Source organism: Vulpes lagopus, chromosome 23, assembly GCF_018345385.1.
Source record: "Vulpes lagopus strain Blue_001 chromosome 23, ASM1834538v1, whole genome shotgun sequence".
In the NCBI taxonomy this organism is placed as follows: domain Eukaryota; kingdom Metazoa; phylum Chordata; class Mammalia; order Carnivora; family Canidae; genus Vulpes; species Vulpes lagopus.
This window is the reverse complement of record NC_054846.1, coordinates 7,906,363-7,923,136: the sequence shown is the minus strand read 5'-3', so window position 1 is coordinate 7,923,136 and position 16,774 is coordinate 7,906,363. Positions and strand designations below refer to the sequence as shown.

General features: G+C 33.8%; 1 protein-coding gene across 16 annotated transcripts in view; it reads left to right on the top strand.

The window, feature by feature from the left end:
* RAPGEF2 (Rap guanine nucleotide exchange factor 2) overlaps window positions 1–16,774 on the top strand; it is a 240,832-nt gene that overhangs the window by 182,724 nt on the left and 41,334 nt on the right. For all 16 annotated transcript variants that reach the window (XM_041738094.1, XM_041738095.1, XM_041738096.1 and 13 more), the window contains 2 exons: window positions 4,172–4,303; window positions 15,209–15,386. In XM_041738094.1, the coding sequence (XP_041594028.1) occupies window positions 4,172–4,303; window positions 15,209–15,386 (310 nt within the window). The remainder of the gene's footprint in view (window positions 1–4,171; window positions 4,304–15,208; window positions 15,387–16,774) is intronic.

Below are 16,774 nucleotides of genomic sequence, written 5' to 3'. Positions count from 1 at the left end.
CACTCAAATTCATTGCATTTATGTTCAAAACAGAGTTCATATATTAACTAGTATATTTATAAATGCCAATCATTAGACTAATAAATCAAAGATTATCAAATGCCTTTCAATATGAGACTTAAATCTTTTAGATAGTACTTGTTTATAGCTAATTGTTGTAACATTCCTTTTTCTTCCAAAAGAGAAAACAAAAAATAAAATAAAATAAGAGAAAAAAGAGAAAACAAAACAAATTACTATATAATTGATACCCAGATTTTATGAAACTATGATTAATTTTGCTTATGTTCATTTTTTGGCATTTAAGAATCTGATTTTAATAATCCCCTGTATTACGTATTTAATAGTGTTTGCTGTTCAATCATTTGCCTAATGGTAGTTTATTGCAGTTGTGATCCATAAGTACTGTATTTCTAGGAATATAGGTTGATAGATCCAGGAAAAAATTAAGCAGGAATATATTAATATATCAAATATTAAAAATATTTAATAAATATAAGAGATGCCTTTAAATTGTGTTCTTCCTTGTGAAATATATTGGTATTAAGATCAAAATGTATAAAATGTGTTAATTTCCCCTTTAGCTTAATTATTGTTTAGTTTTATTCAGGTAATGACTGTATATAGTCCCAACTTCAAACATTTTTCTTATATTTTGAACAGTTTCTGTTATAAATGGTGGTTAGGATCACAAATAATTCACAGCCTCATTTTAATCTGAAATTTAATGAAATAGGATACTGATAGTAATTTAAATAGGCATTGAGTCAAGCCTAGAAAAATTTGGAATAAATGAAACTTGTCGTCTTTGCCATATCGTGCCCTTTTTGAGTATTTTTTACTCAGACTATGAGTTACTGCCTCTCTGGGATTCTGTGTTAGCCTTGTCGACCTCAGGTTTAAACATGGGTGCCTGTACCCAGGTTTGTCCGCTGACTTCCGATCCCTATATAGTTCATTTGCCTCTTAAAGACCCACTGCCCCTAGATTAGGCACAGGTCTCTATTCTTTTTAGAGTATTGTGACTGGCTGGGTCAGATCAGTGGATTTCAGACTCTTCCTTTATGGAAACAAATTCCATAACTTCTCCCATTCTGATACCTTGGCTGAGGTGTACTGTCAATAAAGTTTACTCTGATACTATTATCCCAATCTATGGAAAACATTTTTAAACTTTCTTAAACATGGCATCCGCTCTAATATAAAGAAGTGTTCAGTTAAGACTAAATTATGTATGCATTTACTGAGTTTAATATAACATTATTTCATGCTGCCCTGCAAAATACGGGGGGGGGGGGTAAAAGTCGTGGTTTTTTTTTTTTTAAGTATGTTTGATTTATTTTTATATCATAGGTAACACCTGTTTCAATTACATTTTGGTTAATAGACGTTACATTTGGAATAGGATATGTCTGATTCCCCGGCCCTAACAATCTGACAGCAGATACTCCATAAGTGTTTATAAAATAGAACTGAATTCTTAAGAGTGAAAATATTTTTTTTTCTTTTTAAATACTCCTTGTGGTTCTTAGCCTAACAGCCATGTAATTCTGGTGTCTGCGGCTGTAAGCTAGCATAGATGAATAGATTGTGGCATATGAAGGCTGGATCCACGTGTGTTCTACTAGATTCAGAGCTCTGCAGCTTAATGCTTTCCATACAGTGAGTTCTTAGGAAGGATGACCAGCTGATGGATGCTGGAGAGAAGAGTCCTATGAGACTTGAATAAATGTCTAGTGAGTAAAAATTCATTAGACAGTTTTATCCTCACTTGACAAATTTAAGTTAATTTTAAAAAATCACACTGTGACACATGCCAACTGGAGTCAGGTCTATAAAAAATAATCAATAGAAATCAATTTATTCTATAATTATATATATCGATTTATGCCTTTTAAAATCACTGAGCTGTTAAGTAATGTTTCCCCAGTTGACTTCTGTAGTGAGTGACTGAATTAAATGGAAATGTAGCTAGGATGATGAAGGATGTTTATCCTGGTTTTGGACATATTATTTTAATATCTGATATCTATCACTTAACTAAACATGCAAAATCATAATCATTAGTACAACTTGGCAGATTTCTGTCTTCAAATTGTTCCCGAAGAAATCCTGCAAATATTTCACTGTTCTACGTTGTGAATAAATATATATAAATTCTCAGTTTAGTTATTCAGCTATCTGTTCCTTATAGGGGAATTGTTATTCTCCTAAATTTTATCTAAATATTTCATAGCATCTTCAATTATCAAGTTTTTAAAAAACAACACTATTAGTGAGGTATGTCATGTTTGCAATGATTTCACACACTTGAGTAAACATCTCACTTCTCTGAGCTCCTCCAACATATGTGCTTTATGTCCATTTATTTGGCATCTAATCATATACCTCCTAATAACTTTAAGTGCTTTCTTTGTATACTTGTCTCTTATGAAGTCAAAAATATTTCTGTACAGACTGTATTTAATATTATTAAGTATTTTTAAATATCATAGTCTGTTTAGAGAGTCAGATCAGAATAATTGTGGGATATAAATATTTTGCCTCCTTGTTTGGAACTTTGAGGTATTAAAATTCTTTGGTCTTTGTCATAAAACTGAATCACCTCGCTTGGGAAACTTATTCTAATCCGTGGAATGGTGTCTTGTTTTCAGAAGGGGAGAAGGGATGAAGGTCAAAGGAGAGAAGGGAAAGTTGCTAAGATTAACTCTTACAAAATTTTACATTAACATTCCTTATTATTATTCAACAGCTAACTAGGATCAATAAGTAGGGAGGAAATGGAGAATGTTACCACTATTGCATGTCAGCATATATTTTGAAGTGCCGTGTATATTACTAGCCAATAACATAATAAGTGGGATAGGATAAATAGTGCCCGTTTTTAATTCACAAGAACTGATAATAACTTATAAGAGTGTAAGATTCTTATGGCAGTGGTTTTCTTAGTGTCTCATTCACTGACTAGCACATAGAGGAGAAAGTCTCAATAAATATTTGTTGAATGGACAACTATATGGATGTTTTCTTTTTAAGATTTATTTATTTGAGAGAGAGAGCAGGGGGTGGGACAGAGAGAAAGGGAGAGAGAGAATTCTTTTTTGTTTAAGCTATTTCTTGCTATAAAGTTGTGTTCGTCTGCTTGCTGAGGACTGAGCCCTGAGCCCAATGCAGAAGTCAATCCCAGGACCCTGAGATCACGACCCAAGCAAGCCAAAGTCAAGAGTCAGTTGTTTAACCAATTGAGCCACCCAGGCATCCTGTGGATAATTTTTCAATTTATTTTCTGTTTCATAGGGGAATGGTAGAAGCACTTGAGGGATACTTAGTGAATCTGTTCCATAGAAGTTATTTTATTTAGGGTGTAAACATGAGCAAATAGAAAATTGTTATATATGTGTGTGTATGTATAGATAGGTAAATGTTGTCCATAACTTTCTCAATTTTAAGTTCTTTGAAGGCATTCTTTTCTGTTTTCATAGAGCCTAGCATCGTTATTTGTATAACAATATATTTTGTCAATCCTAAGATGCTCATTTTTTTTTTTTTGAGAGACAGAGAGGGCCTGCGAGCAGTGGAGGGGGTGAAGGAAGGGGGGGGGTGCACAGAGAGGGAAGGAGAGAGAATCTTAAGCAGGCTCCATGCCTAGTGCCCCATGCAGGGCTGATCTCAGGATCCTGAGATCATGATGTGAGCCAAAATCAAGAGTCAGCCACTTAACTGAGCCACCCATGTGCCCCTTTTCTTTACTTTTAAGTAGTATGTGGGGATATAAGAACCTCATCTCTCTTTTTTTGTTTAAATTATTTCTTGTTATAAAGTTGTGTTTATGGTGGCTAACAAACAACAGTAGACTAATTTGCTCAGTGGTGTGTACTTTGAAAGTTGTCACTCACTGAATTAGGTGCTCACCCAAGTGAGCACCTTCAAACCCACCTCTTTAAGCATTGGATTTAGTATTAAGGTTTATTGAATGTCCATAAGCTTTAAAAATTTATTTTGTGACTTTTGATAAATAGAACACTATTTAGTAATTTGTGAACTTAAAAAATGAAAGATCTTTCTTAGTACTTTTGGGTAAATGGTATGGAGTAGAGTATAATAAATTTTTTCAATGTCTTAAGAGTTCTTGATTCAAATTGTAATCCTCTTTCTCCTGCTCCTTCCATAGCTTCCTGCAGATTTCACAAAACTACACCTTACTGATAGTCTCCACCCACAGGTGACGCACGTTTCTTCTAGCCATTCAGGATGTAGTATCACTAGTGATTCTGGAAGCAGCAGTCTTTCTGATATCTACCAGGTAAGAAGGTGTTTTCTTTGTCATTTGCTTCATTTTTATGTATTCTAAGGATTTTTTTTTATTCTTAATTGATAGGATCTATAAAGTAAATATATATGTGTATATTATATGTACATACAGGTACATAAAATGCTAATGTTATAGTAGATTTGTTTCAGGAAGTAGAACTACTGTCTAATTGTATTTGCCTCTGCTGTTACCAATTATCAGAATTTTAAATATTTAAAGTTTTAAACTTAAAGTTTGACTTTAAATATTTAAATTTGACTATAGACATATTAGGTGTATGATTATTTCTGGACTAGAACTCCAGGGGAAAACTGCAGAATTATGCTAAATAGTAAGTTTTTCTTATTAAAATCTTGTGATTATTATAATTAGATCATTGGATTATTTTTCTTGCATTTTTAATTATGTATAGATTTAGTTATGTATATAAAATAAATTTTATGATACTGATGGAGAGAAAAGAAATGAGAACTATGGAATTCCAAAAATGTTTTAAAAGCCAAATAATTTTAATTGTAAAGGGAGAGTTCATTGGCTTAGAATATGTATATTTAGGAAAGGTGACTAAAATAATGCAAAAAAGGCCTGTTTGTGAAGAGGTCTTTAAATAAATACTAAGATGGGATTTTGGATGGCTTCAAATAAAAAGAGCATAGTACTCATTTTACAAGGCATAATTCTTGACTTCTTAGGAATTGTGATAGGAGATGACCATAGGAGTACCTGTCCTTAGAAACATTATAGTGTTTCAGGATCACTGAAATATTCAGGCAGTGCTAAGTTTCTATTAAAAAAAATAATAATAAAAGTAACTAAACAATTAGAATGCCATCAGGGCAAAACATACTTAAGTTCTAAATTTAGTAGATCTTAGAGAATTAGTTTTAAGAAAGTAATAGGTACACAACTTTGTAGAGAGCTTACTGACTAATGATCAGTAGAGACAAATTAATTATTTGCAGATTCTTGGCTTATTAAGAATTTTTATTATTTTGCAATAAGAAGTAATATCTGGTTCTTTAACTTTAAAAATTTCTACTTTATCAAGTATAGAGTATCAAATGCAAAGATAGATACCTCGCAGTAAGTGTTAACTTACAAGGCAACTTTTAGGAAGTAATCCCACTTTCAAATGTTAGAGGAGGAGAAGGTGGGGGATAAAGGCAAGGTAACTTTGCTCTCCTCCCTCCACTTGGCAGTACTGCCTATTTTCAAAAGTTGATTTTTTAAAACATTTACTCGAGTATCCCTTATGCTATGAATGGTACAACTAAAAATTGTGCTTTATAGTAACTGAAATGTCATGATAGAGCCGTGTCTTCTAAACTTTGAGATGACTGTACCCTTTAAAGATCTGCTGTGGAAACACAGCTTGAGGTTATAGTACATACAGACCTGAATGGAACTCCTAGAAGGCAAATTTATAAGAATGAAATAAGTTGTTCAAATAATTTACTGTGGAGTATTCAGAAGGAAATTCTAGCTTTATGTGTTTAACCCTTGAGTAAGCTGGGATAAGTTCATGAGGAAATTCTTGGTGATACAGAATGTCTGAGAATCCAGGCTGTGGGTGAGAACTCCAAATTGCTCTGATGTGGTCTGCCTGCAGCCTGACTTCATCTTGAGATATAGATGGAATAGAGGGTCCCTGTGTATTTTTATTTATTTTAGTTGAGTTTCAAGGCTATTCATTTCAAATTTGATGGCAAGCATATAGCCTGTTAAGTTTATAACCTTCATAAGGAAAAATCCATAGGAGTATCTAAGGATTTGTTACTAGCTATACAAAACTTAAAATTTAACAGAGATTCCCAATAGACCATTTCCATTATCTTTAAATCAGAAACTCTTAAGTTGAGAAGAAACCTGACAGATGCACCTGGCTCAGTGACCAATCTTTTATTTGAATCCTCTACTACTTTCCTTTTTATTGTGTTTTATTTATTTTTTAATGTTTAAAGTTTTTATTTAAATTCTGGTTAGTTAACATAGAGTGTAACATTAGTTTCAAGGGCAGAATTTAGTGATTCATCAGTTGCATATACACCCAATGCTCATTACATCAAGTGCTTTCCTTAATCACCATCACCCATTTACCCTATCCCCCACCCACCTCCCCTCCTGCAGCCCACAGCCTGTTCTCTATAGTCAGCAGTCTCTCTTACGGTTTGCCTCCCTCTATTTATTTTTTCTTATAAATTTCCCCAATGTTTATCTGTTTTGTTTCCTAAATTCCACATATGAGTGAAATCATGTGGTATTTGTCTTTCTCTAACTGACTTAATCTGCTATCAATGAAGTACCAGTTTTTTCTTGAACATTTCTAGGGATGGTCAACTATCTGCCATGGTAGTCTATTTTATCTTTATATAATTTCTGACTTAGGAGAAATCTCCTAAGTCAGGTAAGGGAACTTTCTCCTAAGTCAAAAAGTTGTCATTTTGAAGAAAGTATAGATGCTAGGAGATGGGCCTGGAGAGGTTGAAATGCATGCTATGTACCAGAGAGAAAAGGGTAGAATAATCTTTCTGAAAGGAGGAGAGGAACACAAGAGCGAAATGGAATAACTAGCTTTAAGATGAGAAACTTTCCTCTGTTTTAACAGGTACATATTTATCATGGTGGGTTTGGAGTGGGGAGTTTGGGAGTTGAGGGCGTTTTTCTCTGGTGGCTTTTTTTCTCTCTGAATAGATGAGTTCATTTGTTAAGAGTGAGAGGGTGGGCAGGTTGGGAATTTGAAAGAGAAGTTTGAAATAGAAGTTTCAGGGAGTAGGAGAGCAAATTGACTGGAGTCATGGAAGCTCAATTGAGATGGTGCCCTCAAATTCAGAGTGATTTTCCTCTGCCCTCTTAAGTATTCTTTTTTTTTTTCTACAGCAAGCACAAAGAAAGCAAAGACTTGGCTTCACCCAGTCCCAGAGTTTTGTTAAATGAGTATAACACAAAGACGGATGAAGCAACATGCCAGGCTCTTTTTAACGGCTGAGCTTTGTTTTTGCATGCCTTCTGCCTGGAATGTTTTCTCCTAGGTTGATCCTTTTCTGCCTTCATTTTTAAGTACCATCTTCTCAGAAAGTTCTTTCCTTAATTACTTTCTGAAAAGTAGGTCCTAACATTTTGGTTCCTTTCCTGGCGAGTCCTTTTGTTTAGACTTTGATTGAAATGATTATTGCTTTCTCTGTTCTGTCTGCTTACTAAAATGACAGCTTCAAGAAGATAGAGAACTTCTCTGTCTCATCTCTATTTTCTCTCTAGAGCCAGAAAGTTGTGGGCATTCGGTAAAGGTGTATTGAATGAATGTGACTGAAATGCTAAGCTGAAATAAGCTGGAGGAGTAAAGCTAGACATAGAAGGTAGTAGAGTCTTGAGGACTGAAGGTATGCGTGAGTTGTAAAGGGCTTATCTGGGGAACAGATGGAAGCAGTTGAGAGCAGGAGTTTGTTGGCAGTAGAAAACAGAATGCTTAAGTTGGTGATATGAGAGTGCAGTTCTAGCCTTGATAAGATCCTGTCTACATAGTGTGATTCTCAGAGCAGTAGCTTGGTGGACTGGAAATTGTTGTTTAAAAATAGATCAATAGAACAGAGAGTTCAAGTAAAATGGAATTCATATGTAAGGACGTAATATGTAGTAGAGGAATCCTCACAAATCAATGAAGAATACAATAGATTATTCAATAAATCATCTTTAGGGTGAGGGGAGTCACTTTTAGTCTCATTTTAATTTATTATTTTAAAAAGATCTATCTGTCTGTCTGTCTACCTACCTACCTATCTGAGAGCGAGAGAGAGCAGCACAAGCACGAGGAGGGGCAAAGGGACCAGGAGAAGCAGAGAAGCTATTGGTCTCCTGACTGAGATCATGACCTGAGCTGAAACCAAGAGTCAGACACTTAACCAGCTGAGCCATCCCAGCGCCCTGTACTCTCGCTTTATATGATAATTAAGATTAAGTTTCAAATAAACTCAAGAGTTAGCAAACTTTTAATCGTATATTAATAATAAATAATAATAATAATTAAAAGAACATTTGAGACAGAAGTTTAAAGTCAGAATACAGGGATCCCTGGGTGGCGCAGGGGTTTAGCGCCTGCCTTTGGCCCGGGGCGCGATCCTGGAGACCCGGGATCGAGTCCCACGTCGGGCTCCTGGTGCATGGAGCCTGCTTCTCCCTCTGCCTATGTCTCTGCCTCTCTCTCTCTCTCTGACTATCATAAATAAATAAATAAAAATTTAAAAAAATAATAATAAAAAATAAATTCAGAATACAACTCACTTATATTGAGAAAAATACAGTTCACTATGTAACAATATTCAAAGGACAAGAGTAGGTAATTTGCAAAAAAAAGTACATATAGATATCTGTATCTTAGATAAAATATTTCAAAACATTTTAGTAATTGCACATGTGGGATTAAATACAATATTTTACTGTCAAATTAGCACCAACTTTTTTTTTTTTTACTTATAATAAATATTTACACATAGACATTCTTACACCTGTTAACGCTTATAATTTTGGAAAGAAACCTAACAATTTATACTAAGAAGTATAAAATTGTTCCTGTTTAGGCATACATATATTTTTAAAGTCTGTATTGAAGTAAAAAAAAAAAAAACTGATGTGTAAAATTAGGAACAGTACAACTTATACAAACTAGCCTTATTGCAAGCATTATATTTATTTTGAAATTTTTCTTTTCTTTTTCTTCTCCTTTCTTTTCTAAGATTTTATTTATTTATTCATGAGAGACACAGAGAGAGGCAGAGGGAGAAGCAGGCTCCCTGCAAGGAGCCTGATGTGGGACTCAGTCTCAGGATCCCGGGATCACAACCTGAGCCAAAGGCAGACACTCAACTATTGAGCCACCCAGGTGTCCTTCGAAATATATTTTCGTCATTCTACATATATATGGTTTTGTAGGTAGTTCCTACTTACTTATTGTTTCTGTTAAATTATCATCAGCATTAGCATTCAATATAACCTACAAGCCTAAATTTATATCAAGTCTGACTTATGTGTTATTTGGGTTAAATATGTATGTTCAAAATTCTACACAAAATTTATTTACATTAAGAACGCTTATTAAGCAACTCCTCTAAATATAGAGGTATGCATGGTATATTTAATAAGCAAATACTTTTTCATAAATGATTTTTAAGTACTTGGTAAAACATGTGTAGTAGTTATTTTTATTTTAGTTAAACTAATGCTTCACTGGAGCTTTACGGCATTCTTCTGTTCATTTTCTTGATATACTTTGAAAATGCAAAATAATCTTTTAAGAAATGTATTCACAATATCATATATGTAGTCCCTTTTGATTTCAGTAAATCCATAGAGCTTTGGCATTTATCTGAAGATGTTACAGTTTTTGGGGTGCCTAGGTGGCTTAATCATTTGGGCATCAGCTTTTGGCTCAGGTCTTAATCTTAGGGTCCTGGGATCAAGCCCCGTGTGGGGCTCCCCACTCAGTGGGGAATCCACTGCTTCTCCCTCTGACCCCTCCACCTTGCTTGTGCTCACTCTCTCTCTCTCAAATAAATAAAATCTTTTTAAATAAAATCTTTTTAAAAAATGAAAATATTACTAATTTTTCTTGAGAATATTACTATTTATCTATAATGTCCATCTAAACCTGTAATTTAGGACAAGAGTTATTTACCTACCTGAATTATGTAAATCTTTCTTCTTGTTCCTGAGACAAATATAATCAGATACTTTTTAAATATAAAGTGCTTTTATGCTTATCTTTATTTAGAATAAAAGAGTTTAAAGACTAGCATTAATCTTAGTAATATTATAGTTTGGAGGAAGCTAGAAATTAGCAAGCATTTTATTTATGTTTATATACAAATACATATATTTAAGATTTTATGTTTTATGACTTAGCAAAGCAGAAAACACTGCTTTATTATATTTTAGCTATTTAGTATAGTTGAATTTAATATTTAGTATTAGTATTTAGTATTTATTAGTATTTAGTATTTTAGTATTTAGTATTTAGTATAGTTACATTGTTACATTAGTTTCAGGTGTATAACATAGTGATTCCACAAGTCGGTGAGTGATGCTTAGCTCACTACTAGTGTAGCTACCATGTCACCATACAGTGTTATTACAGTACTAGTGACTGAATTGCCTATGCTGTCCCTGTGTATCTTTTATTTTCCTAAACTATTCATTCTGTAACCGGAAGCTTGTATCCCCCACTCCCCTTTACCCATTCTGCCCATCTTCCCAACCTCCTTCTCTCTCTGGCAGTCATCAGTTTGTTCTCTGTATTTATGCTTTTTGTTTATTTGTTTTGTTTTTTAGATCCATGTATAAGCGAAATCATGTGGTATTTGTCTTTCTTTGAATTATTTCATTTAGCATAATATCCTGTAGGTCCATCCATATTGTCATGAATGGCAAGGCAAGATCCATTCCTTTCTATGGCTGAGTAATATTACTGTGTGTGTGTCTGTCTGTGTGTCTATGTGTCTGCGCCACAACTTCTTTATCCATTCATCTATTGATATACACTTGGGTTACTTCCATTTCTTGGCTATTGTAAATAATGCTGCAATAAACATAGGGGTGTGTGTATCCTTTTGAATTAGTGTTTCCATTTTCTTTGGGTAAACACCCAGTAGTAGAATTATTGGATCTTGTAGCACTTATATTTAATTTGTTAAGGAACCCCCATACTGTTTTTCACAGTGACTGCACCAATTTACATTCCCACCAACATTCCTTCTCCACATCCTCACGAGCACTTGTTATTTTTTGTCTTTGTGAGTCTAGCCATCTGACACGTGTGAGGTGATATCTCATTGTTATTTTGATTTGCATTTCCCCTGATGATTAATGATTTAACTATTTTCTTTATGAAGACAGTTGATGGAGAAAACTTGGGCAAAGTATTATAGTGCAGAATATTTAGTAGTTGGTATTGGTCAGACCTGATTTTAAGTCCCGGCACTATTACTAGGTTTGGTTTTATTTACATTGAACAATTTATTTGATTTTCCTAGTGTTTTCTTATCTGAAAAGTAGGAGTAATAATTCTAATTTTCTGAATTGATGTGAAGATTAATTATTAGGTATTAAAAGCATCAAATGTAGTGCTAGCTACATGGTAGTCATTCGGTGTAGGATCACTGTTTTTATAATTATTGTATGAGCCATTTGGCCAGAATTTAATGGTTGCAATTAGCCTGAGACATTTTTTTACAGTAAGTAAGAGGTTGCAGGATTTAACAGAGTTCTGTTTTTTTTGGCACAATCTGCCAATAAAAATTGTGTGCAAGCTTCATTACTGGGATGGGAAGAGGTAAAGCTCTGCCAGTGCTGATATAAAAAAAAAATGTCCCTTTAAGGAAGGGACTTTTTTTTTTTTTTAAGATTTTACTTTATTTTTTAATTTCTTAGAGAGAGCACAAGTTGGATGATGGCAGGGCCTGGGGAGGGGTAGGAGCAGACTTCCTGCTGAGCAGAGACCCTGACACACTTGGGGCTCAATCCCAGAATCATGACTTGGCCTCGCAGGTGCCCTAGGAAGGGACTGACTTTTGAAGTAGCCTATAATGAGCTTTCTTCCTCCTTATTTGAGCCAAGAACAGTCCTATGAGTGGGAAGATATAACTCTAGTTTACTGATAAAACTAGGTTCATAGAATTTGAGTAATTTTGCTAAAGTCACGTTATAAATGGTAGAGCTGAGATTTGAATAACTAAACTCTGAGTTTGTTCATTTAGCAAATGTAAATTCTGTAACTCCTAAGGTTTTAGGCACTCCTAAGCTTAGTACACTTCTCCTATAGACCAGTTGGTGTTTGTTCATTAAACTTTTAACTCCAGTCTCCAAATGTTTCATTGTTCATGAAGCAGTAGTATTATGGAATTAGTAGACTCCTAAAAAATTGTTTATCAAATTCTATTTAAAAAGTATTATTAAAAAGGAATTCTGTTGGGGCCTCTGGCTTGCTCACTCAGTATAGCATGCAACTCTTAATCTCAGGGTCATGAGTTTGAGCTCTCTCTTGGGCCTACGGCTTACTTAAGGAAAAAAAATTAAAAGGGGAATTCCGTAGTATTTTAAAATATAATGGATATTTATTTTATTTTTATTTTTATTTTTTTGGATATTTATTTTAAAAAATAAGTTACTGGTTTAATGAATGTTATTTCATGAATAATTTAAGAATGGAATACACATAATAGAAAACAACTAATGATCATTTACACAAATGTGGTGGAGGGTTCAGTTTTGGAGAGATTAATCCAGTTCCCATTTAAAAGTCTTTTTGCAGGGCACCTGGGTGGCTCAGTGGTTAAGCATCTGCCTTTGGCTCAGATCATGATCTTAGGATCAAGTCCTGCATCAGGCTCCCTGCGGAAAGCCTGCTTCTCCCTCTATGTCTCTGCCTCTGTGTCTCTTATGAATAAATAAATAAAATCTTAAAAAAAAAAACAAACAAATCTTTTTGTTCTGGGATGCCTGGCAGGCTCCATCAATAAAGCATGTGACTCTTGATGTCAGTCCTGAGTTCAAACCCCATGTTGGATGTAGAACTTACTTTGAAAAAAAAAAAAAAAGGTATTTTTATTCTATTTAAGATTTACATATAATTCATTTAAATGACAGTAATGATTTCCTTGGGATGGTATGAAATATTTTTTTAATCTCTTACTCTATGTTAGATGTTTAAACAAAAAATGTAAGTTATATAACTATGTTACTTAGTTTTTTTTGTTCTTGTTTTTTATTTCTGTCTCCAGTAGTGTCCCTTCTTCACTCCACGCTAATATTAAAGAATATATAGAGAGAGGACTGATTGTATATTTGAAAATAGAAAGTGATGAATAATAATCTTCAATGTTAAACAAAACTGGGGTGAAAATGTAAACATAGGAAGCGTTAGCAAATTGTCACATTTCTGGCTTTCAGAAAAAAGGTGGTGGTAATAACAGGTTGGCCTAATTTCTCTGATCACAGTCTTGGCATTACTACATCATATCAAATTCTACTTCAGTTTCATTCTACAATCTAGAGCCAATTCTATGAATCCTAAATTTAAATTAGGAGATATGTTTCTGAGTGTGCCACAATTAATTCTCTAGTCCTACTGTTCTCCCACCATCAGTAATATTTATTAAGGTCATTACTTTAAGCTTTTGTAGACATTAGGTTTTCTATTTTTAATTATTCTGTCTTCAGTATTTTCCCTGCTTGTTTATTTATTATTAACAATTTATTATTTATTTTCTACCATTTATATGTTTTAGTTCAGGAAATTGTACCTAAAGAACTGAAAATGTAAATAAAATCAATTTTTTTAACTTCAAAAAATATTAACACCCTACTTGTATTGCTTCAAAAGGTAGGATTAAATTTATATTCAGCAGTAGAAACCAACGCTTGAGAAAAGTGAAACTTTGTTGATAAGAAAATAAAGTTTTTCTTTTAATATTGATGTAAGCTAAATTACAGAAAAAGTATAGATCCTTATATATGCCACATTCATATGTAAGTATGTTATAAAGAGACAGAGTAGGTTTGGTTAATGAGATTGTCAGAATTCCTGGGTTCTAATCTTGATTCCACAATTTATCAGCAACATAACTTTGGAAAAATAATTTCTCTTTATCTGAATGTTTGAAGAATAATAAAAGTCAATAATAGCACATATTTCATAGGATTCTTTTGAGTATTAAATGAGCTAATATATATGAAACAGAGCAGTTCCTGGCACGTTGTAAGAATTTGGTTTTAGATGTTGATGGTGAGGATGATAATCAGGTTCAACATTTTAGGTTTTTATCTTTCATTTTTAATGTGTTTTTGCCTATTCTTAAAAACAAGATGTTTTTAAAAACCACATGGACTGAGAGTTATTCAAAGGTAGTAAACGTCATAATAACATGTTTTCTACAAAGTTAATGGTTTTACAACAAACTGTTTGCAAGAATTTATATTTTATCTGGCAAAACATGTTTGTGATATTTAAGACTTACACAGTTAATATTTAATTGAATTCATTCTTATGCTTAAACAGTGAATTCTGAGTTTATAATGTCAAGTAAGGCCGATATGATAACATTTAACATATTATTGAGATGATAATCACAGCAGGCCATAGAATGACCTAAATAGGATAACTATGCTAGCCTTGAGATAGCCCAACAGAAGAGATCATTTTGAAATCTGGGACTTTAGTGACTAAGAAAATATTCAGGTACCAGATTATATCTTAAATACTTGAAATTTGATTAGTGATACAGTCACCTGTGTTGATGAATGAAGAAAGAATGTGTTCCGTGTAGGCTTATGGTCTTTTAATATTTTTTGGTGATTTATAGTTGGGAGAGTGGACATTGGGATAATCAAACTAAATGTTAATGTTTTATTCACATACTTAACAAGTTACCTTTGATTTATGACTCACTTTTCCATACAGACCATCTAATAGGAAAGAAGTTTTCAGTCTTCTTGGCATTAATCAGTCCACACCTATTCTTTTAGGGAAAGGGATTCCTTAAAATCATTTGTCACCCTTAAGCTCATAGCTTAAGCCGTTCTCTTTGAAAAATGGAGTAAAAACAAACAATTTTTCTTTAGTCTGTTGTTTGAAGTAGATATGACAACTCAGATCAGAAATCAGAATTATTGAGATAAGATCGTTAATCCTAACTAGAAATTTAATAGCAGATAAAATCACTCCTATTTTGTTGAAATAATTCTTCTTACATTGTGCCTGGTACATTATTTCTTGATATTGAATATATGTTTAGTTATGGACAAATTAATAAACTAAAATTTTAATATTTCAAATTAGACTTGCTCTTATTTCCTTTGAATACAAAAGACTTACTTAAAACAATTTAAAAGATTGTTTTGGTGTCTTTTCAGGCCACAGAAAGTGAGGCTGGTGATATGGACCTGAGTGGGTTGCCAGAAACAGCAGTGGATTCTGAGGACGATGATGATGAAGAAGACATTGAGAGGGCATCAGATCCTCTGATGAGTAGAGATATTGTGAGAGACTGCCTAGAGAAGGATCCAATTGACAGGACGGATGATGACATTGGTAAGTTTGGGTGAGAAAATGAATCTAAGAGCAATTTAAGAAATTTAGGGTAAAATGGTCTCATAAAATAGAGCCCAAGAATAGTAGGCTTCAGAAAGTTATTAGTTTATAAATTTCCCTAGCATAGACAGTAACATTTGTTGAAAAAAATCAATTGTATTCAGTTACTATGTTCTGGAGTCTACAAATAATAAAACTTCCTAATAAAACCTTTCCACATGAGCCCCTTCTTAGCTTTCTTTATGACAAAAAAAAAAAAAAAAAAAGTCTTCCAAACAGTGTTATTTCTATTATTTTTCTTGTGAGCCCTATTCCTATTAAGCTCATGTTTTCTGTTTGTAAATGCTAGTCAACTGGTAAAATTGGTAAAAACTGGTAAAACTGGTAAAATTGTCATGTAAATGACTTTGCTTCTACTCTAGTTCCATATGAAGATGAGACTGAGTGGAGGAAGATTATAAAATGTCACATTAGCCTATGAGCTTTGGGGGGTTGAGACTTTAAGTGCACCCGAAGTTGGAAATCTAAGTGGCTTTGTATCTGTTTATTCCAACCTTGAAATTCCCTTTACCCACTTCCCTATCATAGCAAGAGTTGACTATATAACAATGGCTTAGTGTTTGAGTATGCCTTCTGCACTCCGGTTTCTTTCTTGGAATAACTAGGAGTCAGAGCAACTTCTGTTGAGTGTCTTCTCTCCTCAGGGGCCTGGAATCTGCAACCACCCTTGGCTGAACCCAGATTATCTGTCCTACCACTCTGCCAAGTCTTTGTGGCCCAATGTATAGTTAAAGACAAATTCAAAGGACTGGATCTATTGAGATTAGATATAGGACAGGAGGGCATAGTAATGAATGGCTAGTTGCATGTGTTTTGAGGGAAACAAACACTAAAAATCTTTTACCACTTATACTATATACATATGCTAGAAAACTAAGGATGGAAAACAAACTAGTATTAGAAATTTAAAATATAATTTTAAAATTTGTAGGAATTGCTATGTATTTCAGGTGAATATCACTTGTTGGTAATCATTCATTCATTCAGTTAATGCGATTGAGCCCCCTCGATGTACTGAACATGTTCCTAGGTCCTGGCAACTCCGTGGGGAGCAGGGCAGTAAGGTCCTTGCTCTGTTGTAGTCTGAAGAATGAGGTGAGGATAGGGAGTGATGGAGGTGGGGGAATGAACTGAATAGGAGCCTGTTTTAGGAAGAAATGGCTGGTAATGGCCTTTTCAAGGGCTCGGACCTAAGGAAGTGAAAGTGGGAAGCGACCTGTGTCTGTGGCCCTCAGTAAACAATGTGTTCTGTGTTAATTCTTTCTGAATGATCTGCTGGAAGAAGGGACTTAATGACTTCCCAGATATCTATCCCTGACTCCAGCCTG